General features: G+C 40.7%; 1 protein-coding gene across 1 annotated transcript; it reads left to right on the top strand.

Annotated features, from left to right (window-relative positions):
• The first annotated feature begins 4,431 nt into the window (after positions 1–4,431).
• Positions 4,432–20,714, top strand: LOC124874572. The gene is made up of 5 exons (XM_047375989.1): positions 4,432–4,585; positions 5,780–6,112; positions 6,212–6,529; positions 15,221–15,377; positions 19,196–20,714. Exons 1-5 carry the CDS (start codon positions 4,453–4,455, stop codon positions 19,341–19,343), a joined length of 1,089 nt encoding a protein of 362 aa, XP_047231945.1. The 5' UTR covers positions 4,432–4,452; the 3' UTR covers positions 19,344–20,714.
• The last annotated feature ends 1,022 nt before the right edge of the window (positions 20,715–21,736 follow it).

The raw sequence follows: 21,736 nt of genomic DNA, 5'->3' as shown, positions 1-21,736 counted from the left end.
GAGCTGTACAGCCTGTTGGGCGACATTCAGGACACAGCCCAGAGTCGAAGAGGGAAACCACAAAGTGGTCAAAGGGAGGTTGTTTTAGAATCCTGAAGGTCTAACAGGCTTTCTAAAATGTCTTCGTTTAACATTTACTTTTTGGAATAGGTTTGCTAAGTGTCATTTTATTTTAAAAAAAAGGTCTTTATGAGCAGCCAGAGGAACTTTCTGTCGTGTAGGATAAAGGTTGTTGTGTTAGACATCCTTTGACAAGCCTAAGAAGGTGAAGAAAGTTAACACTGAAACACATTTACTACCCACTTGTGGAGATGAATTACATCTAATGTAAAAGGCAGCTTTCCAAAGGAAATTAAGCTTAATGTCATAGGGAACATCTAACAATTCCTTGCTGTGATCAACAGGTGTCATACATTAGGTAAGTAGTATAGTGACATCTAGTGGCTCTGTCATCAACTTCAGAAATCGACTGAAATGTAACATTATACTGTAGTACAATAAACAATCACCGTAGTGCTTTTTTGTCAAAGTAAAAGTCACTATTCTTGTGTTCATTATTTTAAAAAAAAAACTGGTCTTTATCATGTCAGAATTACATTAGTACCACCCTACAAGGACAATTATGCTGAAAGTGTGTCACTGTGTCATCGTTTAAAAACAAAAACTAAGCACACCCTATAATTCATTAACCAGTGTACACAGGTTCTTCAGCAAAAACTTGAAAAACTGTGTCTTGAGAGGAATTTACACACCTTGAAATTTTTCACCTTTACTCAGGTTACAACCACAAACTTCAATGAATTTTATGTGAAGGACCAACACAAAGTAGTGCATATTTGTGAAGTGAAAGAAACATGTTTTTGGATGTTTTTTTAGAGATAAACATCTGAATAGTCTGGAATGCTTTTTATTCAGCGCCTTTTTTTCTGAGAGTTTTGAATACAATTCACTATAACCAATTGCCTCCTGAAGTCACATAATTAATCATTAGACTTGGGTGTACTTTAATCTTAATATAATTTCAGCTGTTCTATGAAGGCCTCAGAGGTTTGTTAGTGAACATTAGTGAAAAAACAGCACCATGGAGTCCAAGTAACACAGCAGACAGGTCAGGGATAGGCTGTGGAGATGTTTCTAGCACAAGTTAGGTTATAAACAATATCTCAAGCTTTAAACATCTCACCAAGCACTTTTCATGGGTTAGATTTAGCATTAAGGCCCATTGTAACTCTAGAGGAGCTGCAGAGATCCACAGCTCAAGTGAGAGAATCTGTTGACATGACAGCTATTAGTTGTGCACTTCACGAATCTGCCCTTCAATAAGAAATGAATAAAAGAAAGCCATTATTGAAAGAAAACCAAAAGAAATCCTTTTTGCAGTTGCTACAAGCTTTGTAGGGGACACAGTAAACATGGGAAAGAAGGTTCTGGGAGCTGGGTAGGGGCTCAGTACAACTGCATGCCACAAATTTCAGATTTATTTGTAAAAACATTTGAAGTCAATGTATCATTTTCCTTCGACTTCATAATTATACTCCTTTCTGGTTTTCTATCACACAAAAACTGAATACAATATGTTGTGTTTATAACGTGACAAAATGGCAAAAAACTTCAAAGGGTGTAAAACCTTGTGCTGGTTTTTGCTGTGCTCATTTTTATGGTTTTATTTTTTCTTCACCCTCTTTTATGGTTTTACTACTGTTCATTGAGGTTTGCATACATCTGTTTACACAGGTCATCTGAGGTCCCACCAGCATTTAATCTTTATTCATGATTTGCTCGGGTTTAACGTGGCTCTTGCTCCATCATAAGTTTTTGGTTTCATTTTTACTCTGCAGTAGATGTCTTGTTGCATGGCATAATTCCAGCCAAGCTTCAGCCTTCAAACTGATGATCTTACATTTGAAACTAGAATCCTTTGCTATATATAGAGGACTTTACGGATGACTCACTGTGGTGGCAAAACAAGCCCAAGTTATCACTCTGCTTCCCCTTTATAGTTGGTATGATGTGCTTTTGTTAAGTGGCTGTATTTAGTTTTCAACAAATGTGACGTCAACCACACATCTTTCTGTTGGGAAGAATTCAATAAGCAAACTGAACCTGTAGTGAGAGACATGGCTCTCTAGTTTTGTTGTATTTTATCTCAGCTTTGCACCCTGCTGTGTCATATAATGCTGAGTTTTGGTTAGATCAAGAAAAGGCTGACTGGCAATAGGCTTAAACCAGTCAGTCATTTTCTATACTGCTTCTTCTATAGCAGGTCATGGGAAGCTGGTGCCTATCTCCAGCAGTCTATGGGCAGAAGGCAGGGTACACCCTGGACATGTTGCCAGTCCATTTCAGGGCAACACACAAACAACCATGCACACACCTAAGGGCAATTTAGAGAGACCAATTAACCATCATGTTTTTGGACAGTAGGAGGAAGCTGGAGTACTTGTTGAGAACCCACACATGAGCAGGGAGAACATGCAAACTCCATGCAGAAAGACCCTCAGATGGGAGTTGAACCCAGGATCTTCTTGATGTAAGGCAACAGTGCTACCAACTGCACCACTGTGCAGCCCTAGGCTTAAACATTTTGTGAATAATCTCTCTTTCTCTCTGAGTGTAGAATAATGATTCACATATTCTAATATAATCTTACAACTCTTTACAGATTGTAGGGCAGCAACTTTTTTCTAAGGTCATAATATGGTCATTGTATGCACCAAATGACTTTAATTGTTCCAATATCTAAAACTATAGAACTGAAAAAGTGTGTACTTTAGAGTTACTAAAGATTTGATTTTGTAAATAAAACACTCATTTTGTTCTGAAGGTTGAACAAAATGTGGAAAGATACAAACTTTTTCATTCTGTTATTAAATAATCTATATCTTTCAAACCATGTAAGTCTTTCAGCTTTTCCACATTAGTTTATTTTGCCTTTCATATGTCCATCACAGTTTCTGTTACATATCTCCCTCCATGATTCTCCTAGATACTTTGAGAAGATTTTGCTGGAGTGAAGCATGTTGGCTGATTTCATGCATCCATTGCTTTGGGAATTCAAGTGAAACTGTTCAAATTTGCTTTCTTATGACCAGAGACTCTTGCTTTTAGAATGTTTACTGTAGGCAAATTCACAAGAGGTTCTTGTGGGCACAAGAAAAGGCTCCTGTAGGGCCGCTCTACGATGAAAGCTCTGGATCAACTCCTTTTAAATGGGAGTGTTTTCTCTGCATTGTCACCATATACCAGGATTGTAAGGTAGTGTACCTGAGGCAATAGTCTAGGGTTCCTTAGGTGTAAAATGTTTTACCAGTTGTCATTGTATGTCAGAGTGAATTACAATTTAATTCAAACCAGACTAAATCTCACTATATTAATATTGAGACTGTGTGTAATTCGATCAGAATAGCAAGAATTTGGGAGAAGCATAGTGAGTAAATAATTTTAAAAAACAAAGAAAAAACTTACTAGAGCAGCTAGTAAACATGAAGTCAATGGAAAAATCCAGCAATGAACAATGAGAACCGATGACCGTATATACTGAGGAAAGTGACGAAATCTCTAACATAAATCTAACAGGAAATAACACAAAGAACATCAACACAAGAATAAACTAAGAAACTAAACATATAGAAAATAACTAATAAGGCAAAACCTAACAATAATGAAAATAGGGGAATTAATTAAATAAGGCAGATAATAAAGAACATAAAAACAAGGAAATTATGAAAACACAAAACAAAACCAAAACCCAAACGCCTCTGGATCTTGACATTTCAAGCATTTGATTCTGTTGGTTCCAATTAATTTGGCTTGGAACTAAAGAAAACCCTAAATTCTGTTTCTGAAATTAAAATATTAAATTAGACTAAAGTAGACAAAATTTTATGGTATGTCCAAGTTATGGCCTACACATAGATGCAGATAGTCCATACTTTACCATTGTCCTGCAGACAGTTAGTGACAACCTAAACAAGGAAGCTAAAGTCATTGCTGAAGAAGCTGGCTATTCACAGAATGCTGTATCTACATGTAATGAGGGAAGGTTGAGTGAAAAGACAATTTGAGATAAAATGCGGAGAAAGCTGGACTTAAGTAAATAAGTAAATAAATAATTGCTTATGACAGAATAGGGTGCCAGAGTTCCTTTGGGAATGTCCTACAATGTAAAAACAATCTAAGTATAATTTAAAGGAAAGTAGAGGTAGGTAAGGCAGAAGAGGAGGTAAGCACTCACACCACATGCCTCTGATGTCCCCTACCAGTATTTCAAGTGTATGAGAGAAAAACACAGCATTTATGCAGTTAAAGCATTAAATGAGTAAATGTGAAGCGGTGAACAAGGTTCAGAACTAATTGCTCAAACTCAAATGTTTGTTTAGATGTGTTAGGATGAGATACCATCTGCGAATATTGGAAAAAGCCCTCAGGGGATAGCAAGGTTTAAATGTGCCTATGTTAACCACATTGCACATACAGGAAGCTCAGAGCAATGCAGTCCACCTCTTACGTTTCCGTGAAATCATACCTCAGAAGGCTGCTTTTAACATCAACATGAAGACACTGTGTCTACTTTTGCTTTTACATAGTGAGTAACCTACTAATTAATATAATTTATTCTTTACTTCAAGTTTGTACTTTTTTACTAATAGTTATGTTTTAAAGATAAAAACACATTTAAAAGCTGTGATTTTACTTTGACTTACTGATTTACTTGTAAATATCTGGAAAGGTGAGAGAGTACATAAACTACAGTTAGAAAAACAATTAATTGGTAATAAATGGAAAGAAAATTTTGTGTTAATCTCATTGTATATTTATTATGACATTAAACAATCCTCAGTAATTAAGGATAAATGAAAGTTGAATTAAAGGTAAACATCTTTTAGGGAAATAATCTCTTTGTGAGGAATATGTAATCACATTTTTGTGTGCCCTTTGTAACAAAACCTTAAAATAAATGAATATTCTCCTGCCATACTATAATCTTACCCTGAAGGTTTTTGAAAAAAAAAAAAAAAAATTCTTTCATTATATTCAGTAGGATTATTTTAACAAAAAAAAACATTGTGTTGGAAACTTTGCTGTTAATACTTTGGACAATCCCCTGTAGCCAGTAGGACAGCACTAAGTCATCTTTAACATTTTGCAAAGTGTAATTACCCTTTGTTTTACAACAAACACATGTGAAGTGCTTGTTGACAAAAAATAAATTTTAGTCTGATCTGACCAAAGCACACGGTTCCAGTTAAAGTCACAGTGGCTCTTAGTAAACTCCACACATTACTTTTGTAATGTTTAAACAAAAAACGTGTATTGTTTTCTGTAGAAAAAACAGTTTGATAATATCTAATGGATGGTGTGAAAACGTGGTCACCCCAATATGCCGCTCGTTGCTACAAATCCCTAACAGAGAGCTTTGGTGATTCCTTTTACCTTCCTTATGATGTTTTTTCATTGTGAGTAGAGGCAAGATATTTATCGGTCCTTGTTCAGCCTTGTGGTCGGTGGCTAAAAGAAATCTCCCCTTTTCATGTAAATAAATGAACAAATGTATTTAAATTAAAGGTTGGATTTGTCTAAACGTCTTAGTGTGAGATTTTGCAACAGTAGCAAAAGCTGAATTTATTTTAAGACTTTTACGCACCATTTTCAGTGTGGCTGGTACTTTGTTTCCTTTCTTTACAAGTTGTCTTGCATTTTAACAGAGTGATATAACCTTGAACCAAAATGTCTAATTTCTAATTATTTTCATCCTGATTTAATCTAATTTGTGTTACAGCAAGCCTTCAGCTCCAGTGTGACAAAAAAGAGATCAGAGCACATATTGGAGGTGAATTTATTATTGTCTGCAAGTACGACCGCAGACGTTTCCTGTTCAGCAAGAAGTACTGGTGCAGAGGAGCCTCCAGTAGTACCTGTGAGATTTTGCGGGACACAGATGGCGTTGCAAACACCCATTACACACGCAGGTTGAGCATTTTGGACACTAGAAGAGGTGGGCTCATTGTGAAGGTAACAAATCTACAAATTGAGGACACTGATGTTTATTGGATTGGGATCGACAAACTATATGCTGACATAATGATGTCAGTCAATGTGGTTGTTACTGAAGGTAAGAAAAAGAAACCAATTTCCAAAGAAAAACATTATTACAAATATTTGTACAATTAGCTAAACTGATTAAGACAGACTACTCTCTTCTTTGTGTCAGTTCCAGTGGGTAAGCCCAGACTTTGGCCCCTGACCCCTCTGGTGGACGGTCCAACATGCTGGGGGAAGCCAGTAACCATCCGCTGTGGTTGTACACTGGGCACCGATGTGTTTTATGCCTGGTATCAGCACATTCACCACAAACGTTTGCTGCTCCTCAGCTCTTCCGATTTAAGTTTACACTGCGGTACGGTAATGGAGGACAGCGAGTATTACTGCTCTGCCAGTAACAGCATCAGCAGCGAGCAGAGTGATACCCTCTCTGTTCAGGTCCTCATGCCGGCCAACAGCAGCTGCATCTATGTTGTTAATATTCAGGGTAAGAACAAATGTGATGTAACCAAATTTGGTAAACTTCATGAAACTTTAAATATCCTTTGTAAAATACAATAAATAAATTATGCAAAAAGAATAATAACCCACAGCACTGCTGGTTAAATATGTATGTATCTTACATAAATATAAGATTTGATGGTAATCAACACAATAAAAGGAAATCATGGCATAACACTAAGCATTTCAGAAAATTTTAATGTGATTTCATATCCATAGCAGTTTAAATCTCCGTTCCTTTTCTTTTACATCTGTATTATTATTTTTTTTTTTTTGTGGTACCACAGGAAAGACAAGCTTGAATATTGTGGTGTCCTCTTCGAAAGTTCATTGTTTAGTGGCTTTGAGTGAAGTTAAGATATGCTGATAAGAATGGTGTTTGTGGTCAAACAAATAATCCACACTCCTGGTTTAGTCACAGCCATGAGTTGTAATGGAATGATTCACACTTAACTTGAATACTTGATGTGTGAGTGTTCTGGTGACAGCGTTTGGTTGCTACTTTTATACTTGTTTTATGGCCGTGGCCCTTGGACTTCTGTACCAGCATATTTCTCTGACTTCCTTTTTGACTGCGTCACAGTTTTTACTTCATGATATCCTGTGCTCGCTTGCTTGTGCAAACATACTGTCTTGGATTCAAGAAGAGGTTTTGGTCATCTTTAGGTCGAACATAGATATTACGGTCACTGTGACTGTAAGTACTTTAATGCAAAAAAAAAAAAAAAATCACAAAATAAAATAGATTGAAGTCTACAGATAGTCATTGTTTAAATCAGGGGTTAAATCAACTCTCTATGTGGAGGTTCTACTCCGAGCTCCTCTCGGATGGCTGAGCTCCTTACCCTATCTCTAAGGGAGTGCCCGGCCACCCTACGGAGGAAGCTCATTTCAGCCGCTTGTATCCGGGATCTCATTCTTTCGGTCATGATCCAGAGTTCATACCCATAGGTGAGGGTTGGAACATAGACTGACCAGTAAATCGAGAGCTTCGCTTTTCGGCTCAGCTCTCTCTTCACCACAGCGGACCAGCACAGCGCCCCCATTACTGTGGCAGCCGCACCAATCCATCTGTAGATCTCCCGCTCCATTCTTCCCTCACTTATGAACAAGACCCCGAGATACTCGACCTCCTCCACTTGAGGCAGGAACTCCCCTCCAACCTTAAGAGGACAAGCCACCTTTTTCCGGTCGAGAACCATGGCCTTGGTCTTGGAGGAGCTGATCTTCATCCTAGCCGCTTCACACTCAGCTTCGAACCGCCACAGCGCATGCTGTAGGTCTTGGCTAGAGGGTGCCAGCAGGACCACGTCATCTGCAAAAAGAAGAGATGAAATCCACTGGTCCCCCTCCAGCCCTTGTCTGCACCTAGTTATCCTGTCCATAAAAGTTATGAACAGGACCAGTGTCAAAGGGCAGCCCTGCCGGAGTCCAACATGCACTGGGAACAGGTCCGACTTAGTGCCGGCAATGCGGACCAAACTCCTGCTCCACTTGTACAGAGCCCAGATGGCCCCTAATAAAGGGACCCCGATTCCATACTCCTGGAGCAACCCCCAACAGGGCATCACGAGGGACACAGTCGAAGGCCTTCTCCAGGTCCACAAAACACATGTGGACTGGTTGGGCAAACTCCCATGAACCCTCGAGTACCCTGTAGAGGGTATAGAGCTGGTTCAGTGTACCACGGCCCGGACAAAAACCACACTGCTCCTCCTGAAGCCGAGGTTCGACTATCGGCCGGACTCTCCTCTCCAATACCCTGGCGTAGGCCTTACCAGGGAGGGTGAGGAGTGTGATCCCCCTATGGTTGGAACACACCCTCCAGTCACCCGTCTTATGAGGGGGGACCACCACCCCAGTCTGCCAGTCCAGAGGCACTGTCCCCGACCGCCACGCAATGTTGAAGAGACGTGTCAACCATGACAGCCCCACAACATCTAGAGACCAGAGCAGAAGAGAGTCCAGCCCCTCTCGAAGAGATGGGTTCCAGTGCCCACGCTGTGCGTGGAGGTGAACCCAACTATTTCTAGTCGATATCTCTCGAACTCCCACACAAGCTCATGCTCTTTCCCCCCCAGCGAGGTGACATTCCACGTCCCTAGAGGCAGCCTAAGCATCCACCTTTGTCAGCCGCCTAATCCTCTTTGCACTGGTCCTTCATGGTTCCCCCTGCAGGTGGTGGGCCCACTGGGGGATGGCCTCGCCTCTCTCATTCAAGCTTGGCTCAGCCGGGTCCCTCGAGGAGCAACCCACACATACAATATAGAATGTTTTAATTGTTTTAAACTAAGCCTAACTGACCCCTCCTTGAACCACCACCTTAACGTGGTGGAGGGGTTTGAGTGCTCAAATGATCCTAGAGGCTATGTTGTCTGGGGCCTAAATGCCCCTGGTAGGGTCTCCCATGGCAAACAGGCTCTAGGTGATGGGTCAGACAAAGAGTGGTTCAAGAATCCCTCATGAAGAAAACAATATCGAGGCACATGACGTCGCCCGGTACGGCGGAGCCGGGGTTCCACCCTGGAGCCAGGCCTGGGGTCGGGACTCGTCGGAGAGCGCCTGGTGGCCAAGTTGCTCCTCGCGGGACCCTTCCGGGTCAAGCCCGAATGAGAGACGCGAGGCCATCCCCCAGTGGGCCCACCACCTGCAGGGGGAACCGTGAGGGAAAGAGACGTCTCTTCAACATTGCGTGGCGGTCGGGGACAGTGCCTCTGGACTGGCAGACTGGGGTGGTGGACCGGAGGGTGTGTTCCAACTACAGGGGGAATCACACTCTTCAGCCTCCCTGGTAAGGCCTATGCCTGGGTATTGGAGAGGAGAGTCCGACCGATAGTCGAACCTCGGCTTCAGGAGGAGCAGTGTGGTTTTCGTCCCGGCCGTGGAACACTGGACCAGCTCTATACCCTCTACAGGGTGCTCGAGGGTTCATGGGAGTTTGCCCAACCAGTCCACATGTGTTTTGTGGACCTGGAGAAGGCATTCGACTGTGTCCCTCGTGGGAGGTGCTCCAGGAGTATGGAATCGGGGGCTCTTTACTAGGGGCCATCCGGTCCTTGTACGAGCGGAGCAGGAGTTTGGTCCGCATTGCCGGCACTAAGTCGGACCTGTTCCCAGTGCATGTTGGACTCCGGCAGGGCTGCCCTTTGTCACCGGTCCTGTTCATAACTTTTATGGACAGGATTTCTAGATGCAGCCAAGGGCCGGAGGGGGTCGGGTTTGGGGACCAGTGGATTTCGTCTCTTCTTTTTGCAGATGACGTGGTCCTGCTGGCCCCCTCTAGCCAAGACCTACAGCATGCGCTGTGGCGGTTCGCAGCCGAGTGTGAAGCGGCTGGGATGAGGATCAGCTCCTCCAAGTCCGAGGCCATGGTACTCGACCGGAAAAGGATGGCTTGTCCTCTTCAGGTTGGAGGGGAGTTCCTGACTCAAGTGGAGGAGTTTAAGTATCTCGGGGTCTTGTTCACGAGTGAGGGAAGAATGGAGCGGGAGATCGACAGACGGATCGGTGCAGCTGCCACAGTAATGGGGGCGCTGTGCCGGTCCGTTGTGAAAAGCAAAGCTCTCAATTTACTGGTCGGTCTACGTTCCTACCCTCACTTATGGCCATGAACTTTGGGTCATGACCGAAAGAACGAGATCCCGGATACAAGCGGTTGAAATGAGCTTCCTTCGTAGGGTGGCCGGGTACTCCCTTAGAGATAGGGTGAGGAGCTCGGGAGGGGCTCGGAGTAGAGCCGCTGCTCCTCCACATCGAGAGGAGCCAGTTGAGGTGGCTCGGGCATCTATACCGGATGCCTCTTGGACGCCTTCTTTGGGAGGTGTTCCAGGCACGTCCCACCGGGCGGAGGCCCAGGGGACGGCCCAGGACACGCTGGAGGGACTATGTCTCTCGGCTGGCCTGGGAACGCCTTGGGCTCCCCCTGGAGGAACTGGAGGAGGTGTCTGGAGAGAGGGACGTCTGGGCGTCTCTGTTGAGTCTGCTGCCCCCGCGACCCGGTCCCGGATAAAGCGGAAGACGACGAGTACGAGTACGAGTAAGCCTAACTGAGAAGAAATGTGCAACACACTGTGTCCATTTATATGATCTGCTTAAGCCATAATTTATTCTACTACGTTTCCTCCTACATGCAGTGCCCTCCACAGGTGTGTAAAAAGTCTAAATGTTGATAAAGCATTTATAAGTAAATAAGCAAAGTAAATCAGAATTTTCCTTTATAACATTAAATTATTAATAATAAAATAATTAATTAACAAAAACAAACACAATGCTGGGTAAGTGACTTTTAACAGATTTCAGCTCGATTCTAAAACATATTTTTCAGTCTAATGTATTTTTTTCTGTGGATACAATTCTGATGAAGATTAAAATAGCAAAGATTAAACAGAAGGAGTGTCCGAGCTGCAACCTTATACATCTGAGCCATTAAATGACTCTGACAATCCACAAGCTGTGATGAATGCTAACGTGAATGCTGAGACAGAAGCAAACAGGTGCAAATCTATTTATATTCATATTTTAGATTTTCAATTTAATTGTTTCAGTGCATGGTCAGCACTCACAAACCTGTAAAATTCTGCACATATTCCTCCTGGTAGTTATAAAAGGCCAGTAAAATGGCTATTTAGATGAGATTTTAAGTCCAGTTTAATATTGTGATTGTTTTGTATGTTTGATTTCTTCTTTTTGTACCTACTGGCACACCTGTTGTTAAATACGTTGTAAAGTCCTCTTTGCCTGATAGAACACGACTTTAATAACATTTCACAGGATAGAGCATACAGAGCGAGGGATAATCTATGTTGATCTTCGAGACTCAATGGCTGTCTTTTAGGGTGTTTTCACAACTGAGGTGTTTAGTTAGTTTAAAACGAACTCTGGTTCTTTTGCCCCCTTTGTGCTGTTCATTTGTATAGACGAAAACAAGGCAATCGCACAAGGGTTCGGACCAAAACAACCATATTGAGATCGTTTCTAAGAGGTGGTCTTGGTATAGTTCCAAATGAACTCTAGAGCATCTGTGGTGTTAATGTGATCCAGCCTTGATCCAACCTATGCAAGTTTTAGGACATGTGCTCATGTGTGAGAATCTTGGATCCACAGACTGTCATGCATGCTTCAGATGTGTCTATGCTCTATCACCCCTGATTTAAAGGAAATCATATCTTAATAGGATACCGTGAAGTTTGTCAGAGGCCTGGAAAGATCTGTTGGACCACTTGTTGCTGAATATTGGACTACTTGCACAGACACCAGGCCTCCTGATGCTTTCGGCCATTTTGTATCCAGGACAGTCCGCTCCTCTATATCCCGTCAAGCATCACGACTGATATGACAGGGCGTCCCAAGTCTGATGTCACAAGACGCTATATAGGAAGGTGGACATTTTCGAAAACTCGCTTTCAGCTGGGAATCTTGACACGGTTACCACGCAACTGGAGCATTTTCTGGAGAAGAAGAGATCCCACGTGGAGTCTTCATTTATTTCTCTCTCTCGTTGGCCAACGAACAATTCATAACTGAGGTTTCTGGACTAGGAAGGCCAGAAATTTCACTTTGCCGATCGAAGACGTGAGTTTAACACGTAACTAAAAACACGGCGTTTGAGGAAACGAACCGCCATCATGTTTCATCCCTAGTCAACTGCTGATGGTCAGATCCTATTTCTTCCTTTTCGTCAAGAAGACCAAAGGACGGGACTGACCGCTCTCTTGGAGTGTAAATGCGGACGCGCACAACGCTTCAACCCCCCTCTCGTTTTCCCTCTCACTCGCTGCCCCAGAAGGAAACTTCAACAAGTAAAACCCATCTTTTATTTAATATTTTATTTCTTTATTAGAAGGCCTGGGCAGGGTCAGAGGTATAGAGCGATCAGAATCGCTGGTTAGGATCTCATGTGGTCTGAATGATATGTGCATGTAACCTTGCTTATTGAAACTTTGATGTGTTATGTTGATATCTGGAGCCGCCGCGTTCCTAGCTCTGTTTGTGTTTTTACTATCTGGGAGTCAACGCGGGTGCGTTGTAAGACTGGACTGTTAAAACGACTTCATGGTAACATTCTCCATTTCCCTTTTGTCTTCAACCTCACTGCTTGCTAGCTTGCCGCCAAAAGCTTTATAAGTCTTTGTCTGCTCAAGAGTTGGGGGAAAGTTTTATGATCAGAACATCACTGAGTACAGTCGGAGCGGCGTGCCGCCCACTCTCCACTCACCACCACACCTTTTCGTCATATTCTCAATTGTGCCATAAATCCTGGTTGATTCAACACCCACTGCTGTTTTCTTTATTTTTGCTTAGTTAGATGTGTTACCCTTGTTATGTAGAATTTTGCATGTTGAGTAGGTGAAGATTAATAAATATTCACATAGATAAAGAGAGAGCGTTTTGTGTTCATTGTGTGCAAAAAGTGATTCGTCAGTCAAAATAAGGTTAAGGTTCCACACGTTTCGGCAGAAACGGTCGATTAAACAGTGACATCTCTGGCAATAGTTATTAATTATTACGGAGTATTTAACGGTTGTAATTGTCAAAGGCGTTGAGCCGCAATTACAACTCCAGAAACATTTCTGGTCTCGATTCATAAATGAGGATTTTGGTTAAGAAATTGATTTTGTCAGATTATGATTTGTAATTATAATTATTGATCAAGATTAATCAATCAATAATCATAGCCCCCAACAGATCGATACATTTTAATTGGGAATGAATGAAACATCGGAAGCCTTCAGAGCACTGAGCCTTGATAACCACAATTAGGACACACTGCTTTAGGAGTGCTGTTGATCAACCGATCAACAAATGCCCACAAACCTCAAAGAACTGCTGCACATGCATGTTAAGTGGGCCAAAGGTCCATCACATTTATATGAGAGACTTACAGGGGTTGGACAATGAAACTGAAACACCTGTCATTTTAGTGTGGGAGGTTTCATGGCTTAATTGGACCAGCCTGGTAGTCAGTCTTCATTGATTGCACATTGCACCGGTAAGAGCAGAGTGTGAAGGTTCAATTAGCAGGGTAAGAGCACAGTTTTGCTCAAAATATTGAAATGCACACAACATTATGGGTGACATACCAGAGATCAAAAGAGGACAAATTGTTGGTGCACGTCTTGCTGGCGCATCTGTGACCAAGACAGCAAGTCTTTGTGATGTATCAAGAGCCACGGTATTCAGGGTAATGTCAGCATACCACCAAGAAGGACGAACCACATCCAACAGGATTAACTGTGGACGCAAGAGGAAGCTGTCTGAAAGGGATGTTCGGGTGCTAACCCGGATTGTTTCCCAAAAAACATCAAACCACGGCTGCCCAAATCACGGCAGAATTAAATGTGCACCTCAACTCTCCTGTTTCCACCAGAACTGTCCGTCGGGAGCTCCACAGGGTCAATATACACGGCTGGGCTGCTATAGCCAAACCTTTGGTCACTCATGCCAATGCCAAATGTCGGTTTCAATGGTGCAAGGAGCACAAATCTTGCTCTGTGGACAATGTGAAACATGTATTGTTCTCTGATGAGTCCACCTTTACTGTTTTCCCCACATCCGGGAGAGTTACGGTGTGGAGAAGCCCCAAAGAAGCATACCACCCAGACTGTTGCATGCCCAGAGTGAAGCATGGGGGTGGATTAGTGATGGTTTGGCATGCCATATCATGGCATTCCCTTGGCCCAATACTTGTGCTAGATGGGCGCGTCACTGCCAAGGACTACCGAACCATTCTTGAGGACCATGTGCATCCAATGGTTCAAACATTGTATCCTGAAGGCGGTGCCGTGTATCAGGATGACAATGCACCAATACACACAGCAAGACTGGTGAAAGATTGGTTTGATGAACATGAAAGTGAAGTTGAACATCTCCCATGGCCTGCACAGACACCAGATCTAAATATTATTGAGCCACTTTGGGGTGTTTTGGAGGAGCGAGTCAGGAAACGTTTTCCTCCACCAGTATCACGTAGTGACCTGGCCACTATCCTGCAAGAAGAATGGCTTAAAATACCTCTGACCACTGTGCAGGACTTGTATACGTCATTCCCAAGACGAATTGACGCTGTATTGGCAGCAAAAGGAGGCCCTACACCATACTAATAAATTATTGTGGTCTAAAACCAGGTGTTTCAGTTTCATTGTCCAACCCCTGTATATGGTCCTACAAAAGAGGAGCAGTTCAAGCTGAAAAGGCTAGTCCACAAGATATTAAATCCTGTGGTGTGTTCACTGTTTCATACAATACTTTAGCAGGTTGTGCTTTTGTTAAATAACTAAACTGCCTTGTGCATCATGGTTTATTGTTTATCTGTGGATTTTGTTTTACCTATCATTCAGACTTTGTAATGAAAAGCTGATTAAATTCTTGTAAACAAATAAATTGAATAGAAAGTGTGTTGGGCATTTTAAAGAGATGGATTTTGACTTTGGTGACCGTTTGGTGTCTCGCTGAAAACTACACTAAATGTTTTACTCAGGACACAAACTCTGTTTTACTCTTCCTGCAAAAGAAAAAAAAAATACTTTGAAAGATGTTTTAAGTAGAATGAGAGACTTTATAAACATGGGGTTTCTGAACATCATTGAGATTTGACCCCATTTTATCCTGATGTTAATATCAACATTTTTCCACATGCAGAAAAGAGTGTTATTTAAATATGTTTATTTTTATTCATTAGGGCAGTCTATCTATGACTGTGCAGACAGAATGAGGACCACCATGGCTGAAACTTCATCAACAACAACAACCTGCATTGAAACCACAAAGATCAACTCTGACACATCAGAGCAGTTTTTACAAGTAAATCAAACTGCTATGCATGTGTTTTTAAGCAGGTTAGAATGCATCTTTTCACTGTATCTTTGATGGAAGTTATTTAATGAGAACATATCATGCTTTTAAGTTCTTCCTTTCACACTTAATTCGTTCAGTTGTGGTCTATATAAAGTGGAAGTGCAGGGCTTTGGTCTGAGTTCCTTGTTATTGTAGCTCCACAGGCTCCTCTTTTACCCCTGTTCTGAGGTGCATCTGAGAGCAACTACATACCCACATACATACATATATATACATACATACAGTACTGCGCAAATGTTTTAGGCACGTTTGAAAAATTCTGTAAACAAAGAATGCTTTCAGAAATATAAATGATGATTGATTATTTTTATCTATTAACAAAATGCTAAGTGAGCGAACCCAAACATACAGCCAAAGTCATTAAGAACAATCTTCAGCGTAAAGAAGAACAAGAATTACTGGAACTGATGGTATAATCCCCAACGAGCCCTGATCTCAACATCATCGAGTGTGTCTGGGATTATATGGAGAGACAGAAGGATGTGAGAAAGCCTACATCCACAGAAGATCTGTGGTTTGTTCTCCAAGATGTTTTGATCAACCCACCAGCCGTGTTCCTTGGAAAACTGTGTGCGTGTGTACCTAGAAGAATTTATGCTGTTTTATAGGCAAAGGGTGGTCACACCAAATATTGATTTGATTTAGATTTTTCTTTTGTTCATTCACTGCATTTTGCTGATTGATGAAAATAAATGATTAATACTTCAATTTTTTAAAGCATTATTTGTTTACAGAATTTTTACACACCTGCCTAAAACGTTTGTACAGTACTATACACACACACACACACACACACACACACACACACACACACACACACACACACACACACACACACACGCACGCACACACATATACATATACAGTACAGACCAAAGGTTTGGACACACCTTCTCATTCAAAGAGTTTTCTTTATTTTCATGACTATGAATATTGTAGCTTCACACTGAAGGCATCAAAACTATGAATTAACACGTGGAATTATATACTGAACAAAAACGTGTGACACAACTGAAAATATGTCTTATATTCTAGGTTCTTCAAAGTAGCCACCTTTTGCTTTGATTACTGCTCCGCACACTGTTGGCAATCTGTTGATGAGCTTCAAGAGGTAGTCACCTGAAATGGTTTTCACTTCACAAGTGTGCCCTGTCAGGTTTAATAAGTGGGATTTCAAGCCCTATAAATGGGGTTGGGAGCATCAGTTGTGTTGTGCAGGAGGTGGATACAGTACACAGCTGATAGTCGTACTAAATAGACTGTTAGAATTTGTATTATGGCAAGAAAAAAGCAGCTAAATAAAGAAAAATGAGTGGCCATCATTACTTTAAGAAATGAAGGTCAGTCAGTCCGAACAATTGGGAAAACTTTGAAAGTGTCCCCAAGTGCAGTCGCAAAAATCATCAAGCGCCACAAAGAAACTGGCTCACATGAGGACCGCCCCAGGAAAGGAAGACCAAGAGTCACCTCTGCTGCGGACGATAAGTTCATCCGAGTCACCAGCCTCAGAAATCGCAGGTTAACAGCAGCTCAGATTAGAGAACAGGTCAATGCCACACAGAGTTCTAGCAGCAGACACATCTCTAGAACAACTGTTAAGAGGAGACTGTGTGAATCAGGCCTTCATGCTAAAATAGCTGCTAGGAAACCACTGCTGAGGACAGGCAACAAGCAGAAGAGACTTGTTTGGGCTAAAGAACACAAGGAATGGACATTAGACCAGTGGAAATCTGTGCTTTGGTCTGATGAGTACAAGTTTGAGATCTTTGGTTCCAACCACCGTATCCTTGTGCGGCGCAGAATAGGTGAACGGATAGACTCTACATCCCTGGTTCCCACCGTGAAGCATGGAGGAGGAGGTGTGATGTTGTGGGGGTGCTTTGCTGGTGACACTGTTGGGGATTTATTAAACATTGAAGGCATACTGAACCAGCATGGCTACCACAACATCTTGCAGCGGCATGCTATTCCATCCGGTTTGCATTTAGTTGGACCATCATTTATTTTTCAACAGAACAATGACCCCAAACACACCTCCAGGCTGTGTAAGGGCTATTTGACCAAGAAGGAGAGTGATGGGTTGCTGCGCCAGATGACTTGGCCTCCACAGTCACCGGACCTGAACCCAATCAAGATGGTTTGTGGTGAGCTGGACCGCAGAGTGAAGGCAAAAGGGCCAACAAGTGCTAAGCATCTCTGGAAACTCCTTCAAGACTGTTGGAAAACCATTTCAGGTGACTACCTCTTGAAGCTCATCAACAGAAGGCCAAGAGTGTGCGGAGCAGTAATCAAAGCAAAATGTTGCTACTTTGAAGAACCTAGAATATAAGATATATTTTCAGTTGTTTCACACTTTTTTGTTCAGTATATAATTCCACATGTGATTCATAGTTTTGATGCCTTAAGTGTGAAGCTACAATATTCATAGTCATGAAAATTGTAGTGTAATTTTCTTATCAAAGTGGGAGAGAAATTAACTCACAACAAAAGAAAGTCTGGACTTTGTCTTTATAAGTTTTATTCAAAGGCATTCAACGTTTGAAGTCCCTGTCACTGAGCTTGGTCAGTGAAGCAGAGCCCCGATCAACATTTTAAAGAGTATGTGGGTGTTACCTCAACTTAAAAGAGTTTGTGCTTTAGGGCCCTAGACCCTCCTCGGGTTAGAGGTAACAAAGTTATCTACGAGCAGACCATCTGTTCTTCCTGAGACATCACCCTAAAGGATGTGTTTTAACCATTTAACCTCCTGATAATGGATTTACAGACCAATCCCTCTAGGTAACAAAACACAGAGGTCAGAGGGGAGAGAGGTAAGGGAAGTTCAGAGCATTAAAAAGAATTTTCCACAACAAAATAAAGAAAACTCTTTGAATGAGAAGGTGTCCAAACTTTTGGTCTGTACTGTATATAATATATATATATATATTTATTTTTTTTTTCTAGCAGACCAGAAACAAGACAAAAACAGCAAAAACAATGCAAAACATATTAATACTATTCAAAACACGCTGTATGGTTCTGTCCTCCTGGCGCTTAAAGCAGCACACAGCACTATCAGAAGCGGAACAGAAACTAATGTTGCAGCTATCAAAACAATGGCCAGGACGTCATATCAACACACAATAAATTCATGTCTAAAATAAAGTTTGTTGTCATTTTAGCGTTATTTACAGCTTACTGCTTTGCTGTGTCAGTCGTTTCCATAGACAGAAGGAACTGACCCCTTAATCAGATGAAGTCTTTCTGCAAACCCTTCTCGATATTGGCATAGGTTGCTGAAGCACTCGTTCTTGAAGTGGGGAAATAGGAATTTCCCCACTATTGTGGGAACATTTTCATGAAAAATAAAGTTTAACCAGGCACTTCAAAGAGGTTCTGATGCTGGGGGCGATGTGGATTAATACATCCAACAACTGAACATTTATTCTTATCAATTTGCCGCATCGGCCTACTTGAGCTTGGACTACATAATCGCAGTGAGAAATAAAAATGGTAGATATGCAAATTGGTCAGCCGGACGTCCATGACCTTATTTAGCTGTTCAACAGTTCAAACAATGCAATAGAGGATAGAGAAAACTGAAGGGATTGAAAAATATGACCCAAACAGAATATAAAGATGTCTCTGCAACACCTGTAGAGACTAAATTAAAATTTTCTGCACACCTGCAGACTCCAAGTACACAACAAAATGTATTTAGGGGCTAAAAAAGTAGATTTTGCATGATATGTCCCCTTTAACAGGCCAAAATTATTAAAAGTTTACTCATTTGAAAAATTGTCCTGTCTTTGTTTTGCAGAGCGTGGACTGGAGCACCACTCTGGTATGAGCTGCTGCGATGGGGTTTTTTCACAGTCTTACTCATAAGTGTGTGCATTTTTATCAGCTGTACAAAAACAAGACATAAGAAACATGGCAGAGAAAGGAAAAAGTTGAATGTATGGTAAAATCCAGTTTTTGTTAATTTTAGCTTCATTTTTTAACACATTTAGAAACAACAAAGTTCACCAATGTGTTTCACAATAAAGCCACATGAAGAATAAAATAAACACAGAATAAAACTAATAAGTAAAAAATATCAACAAGGAATTAAGGAATGGAGTGCTCTTAAAGGTGTGTGAATTATGAGGAGATACAATAGAAAAGATGGATGAGACTATATAAAAAAATTTAAAAGCAGGCAATAAAGTTTACAAATCTATATAAAAACATGGAGGAACTCAATGGTATAAATTCATGTTATTTTGGTCCCGGTTAAAAGAAAATCTGTTGCAGTCTGGACAGTTCGGTAGTGGAATCAATGTGCCTGAATGGTGTCGGCATATCAATGAAAAGGAATCTTGTGCTTCCCAAAAAAACATCTTCCAGAGGCGTTATATATGAAATAAACAGCTATGGACTGCCGGGTGCAGCATTTGTAGTAATAGACTTGCACTTTACAATGATAGTTCTTTTAAAGTTGTCAGACTCTAGAACACAGGAATCAGAACCATGTATAATAAAAATATTCTGTAATGTACCAAGATCCAATGGTTTAAGCACATCAATGAGAAATTATTTGTTTACACATAAAAAACAGAAGTAGAGGATATGAAATAGTGGTCATAAATGCAAAGTACAATTTGGCCCAACCGATTTTTGATTGTATTTATGACTGAGATTTGCTGTTAACATTCCATGATGTGCAAATTAGTGTTTAATAATAATCGGTTACCTTGTTACTATTTTATATGTACTGAACATTTCTGAATCCTATGTTCTGCTTTGTATCTTCTATGTAAAAACGTTCAGATTTTTTTGTTGTTGCCAAACTTTGTATTTACTCCAGTAAAGTCCTATTGAGGAGTATGCAGTTGTTGCAGCTGAAATGTAGGTGGCTATAAACTAATTACAGTTCAATAGAGTTTTCAAATTTTATGACAGGGTGTACAGGTTTGTAAGGCAAGTATTTTTATTATTGCAAAAGACATTTTTATTATTGCAAATGACATATGTTTGTATACTTGGAAAACTTACACAATTGCAATTACAAAATGTTAATGTTTACAGTACATTTTGTTTGATCTGGTTACATAAATACACAAATATACATATATCATCAATATATTATTATCTGATATAGATCAACAATCTCTAGCTGACTGGTAAATGTACTTGCTGGGCTGGGTACACCTTATCATGCTCTAGGAGTGTCCCGTTTGCTGAGCTCAAACATTGGAAAATGGTTTTTACAGGACTTCTAGAAATGTTCAGTTACCTTCACATTCATTGTACAAATGGTATCTCCCTCAGCTTATCTTTTGTTAATATGACATGTAATAAATAGACTTTTCTTGATGTTCTTCTTTTGTGTCATGAATATATTTTTCATGAAATGTTATAGCATGCAAATTATTATCAAGGGCCAAACCATGAACAATGAGAAAAGTGAATGCACAAAAATACAAAATTTGGTAAGCCCAATCAACCTGCTGGCGGGTTGAGCTGTGTGTGGTGTGTTTGATTTTCTTTTTGTTTAATCACAAATAAATAAGACATAGTAACAGTTACAATAGTGCTTCCACTTGAAAAATATTCTTTTATGTCTTATCTTTACACAGGTACCAAAGGTTTGCATGTAGACATAACTGTGGAGCTATACTTAATTTATTTCAGGTATGTAATTTCAGGCGGAAATTGCTTCTAAAAACCTTAAGGCTTATCAGGTTAATACATGTTTGCATCGAACAGACTGTGATACAAAACCTTGTGTCAAATGTCTGTAAAGGTACACATTTGTTTTGTCACGGTTGTTTTAGGTGTTTTCAAGAACTCATTTAAAATGGAGTGTGTGTATATATATCTATATTGATATACGCTCTCTTCTGCTCCTCCTAGGGTTTCAGCACTGCTTTCTACTGCTCCAAAACACAAAACAACAAAATAAGACAGGGTGAGCCTCGTGAGCCTGGAAGAAAACATGGTCAAAGTTCTCAAAACAGATTTTTACTTAACATATAAAAACAATGTATCATTTTCGATTTACTCTAAAATCAGGTATTTTTGTGTTGCTCTATTACATACAGTCTCAATAAAAGTGCTTGAAAATTTTGGTTGTACAGTGACAAACTGAAAACGTTTAGATATATAGTGTATATAGATAGTTTAAATACTTTGGAAGGCACTGTGGACGGTATAAATTTAAAGAAAGTTCAGGGTAAATGGTTTATTTAAAGGTATGCATGTTTACCAACATGTGTGAACAGGAAGCTTTGATAGCACCACAATCCACCTCCAAAACCAAAACTTTCTGAAAGTTCAGATCTCGACACTAACTTGCAACATTAACATGAGGACACTT

The sequence above is a fragment of the Girardinichthys multiradiatus genome, chromosome 1 (assembly GCF_021462225.1).
Source record: "Girardinichthys multiradiatus isolate DD_20200921_A chromosome 1, DD_fGirMul_XY1, whole genome shotgun sequence".
Lineage (NCBI taxonomy): Eukaryota > Metazoa > Chordata > Actinopteri > Cyprinodontiformes > Goodeidae > Girardinichthys > Girardinichthys multiradiatus.
Note: the sequence above shows the minus strand (reverse complement) of the source record. Positions and strands in the feature narration are given on the sequence as shown.

Bases quoted from the DNA above. Each gene is read 5' to 3' on its own strand.
- LOC124874572 (XM_047375989.1), top strand. From the start codon at position 4,453: ATGTTAACCACATTGCACATACAGGAAGCTCAGAGCAATGCAGTCCAC. The intron at 6,530-15,220 runs GTAAGAACAAAT...TTTATTCATTAG, and splicing joins CTATGTTGTTAATATTCAGG to GGCAGTCTATCTATGACTGT. The intron at 15,378-19,195 runs GTTAGAATGCAT...TTTGTTTTGCAG, and splicing joins ATGCATGTGTTTTTAAGCAG to AGCGTGGACTGGAGCACCAC.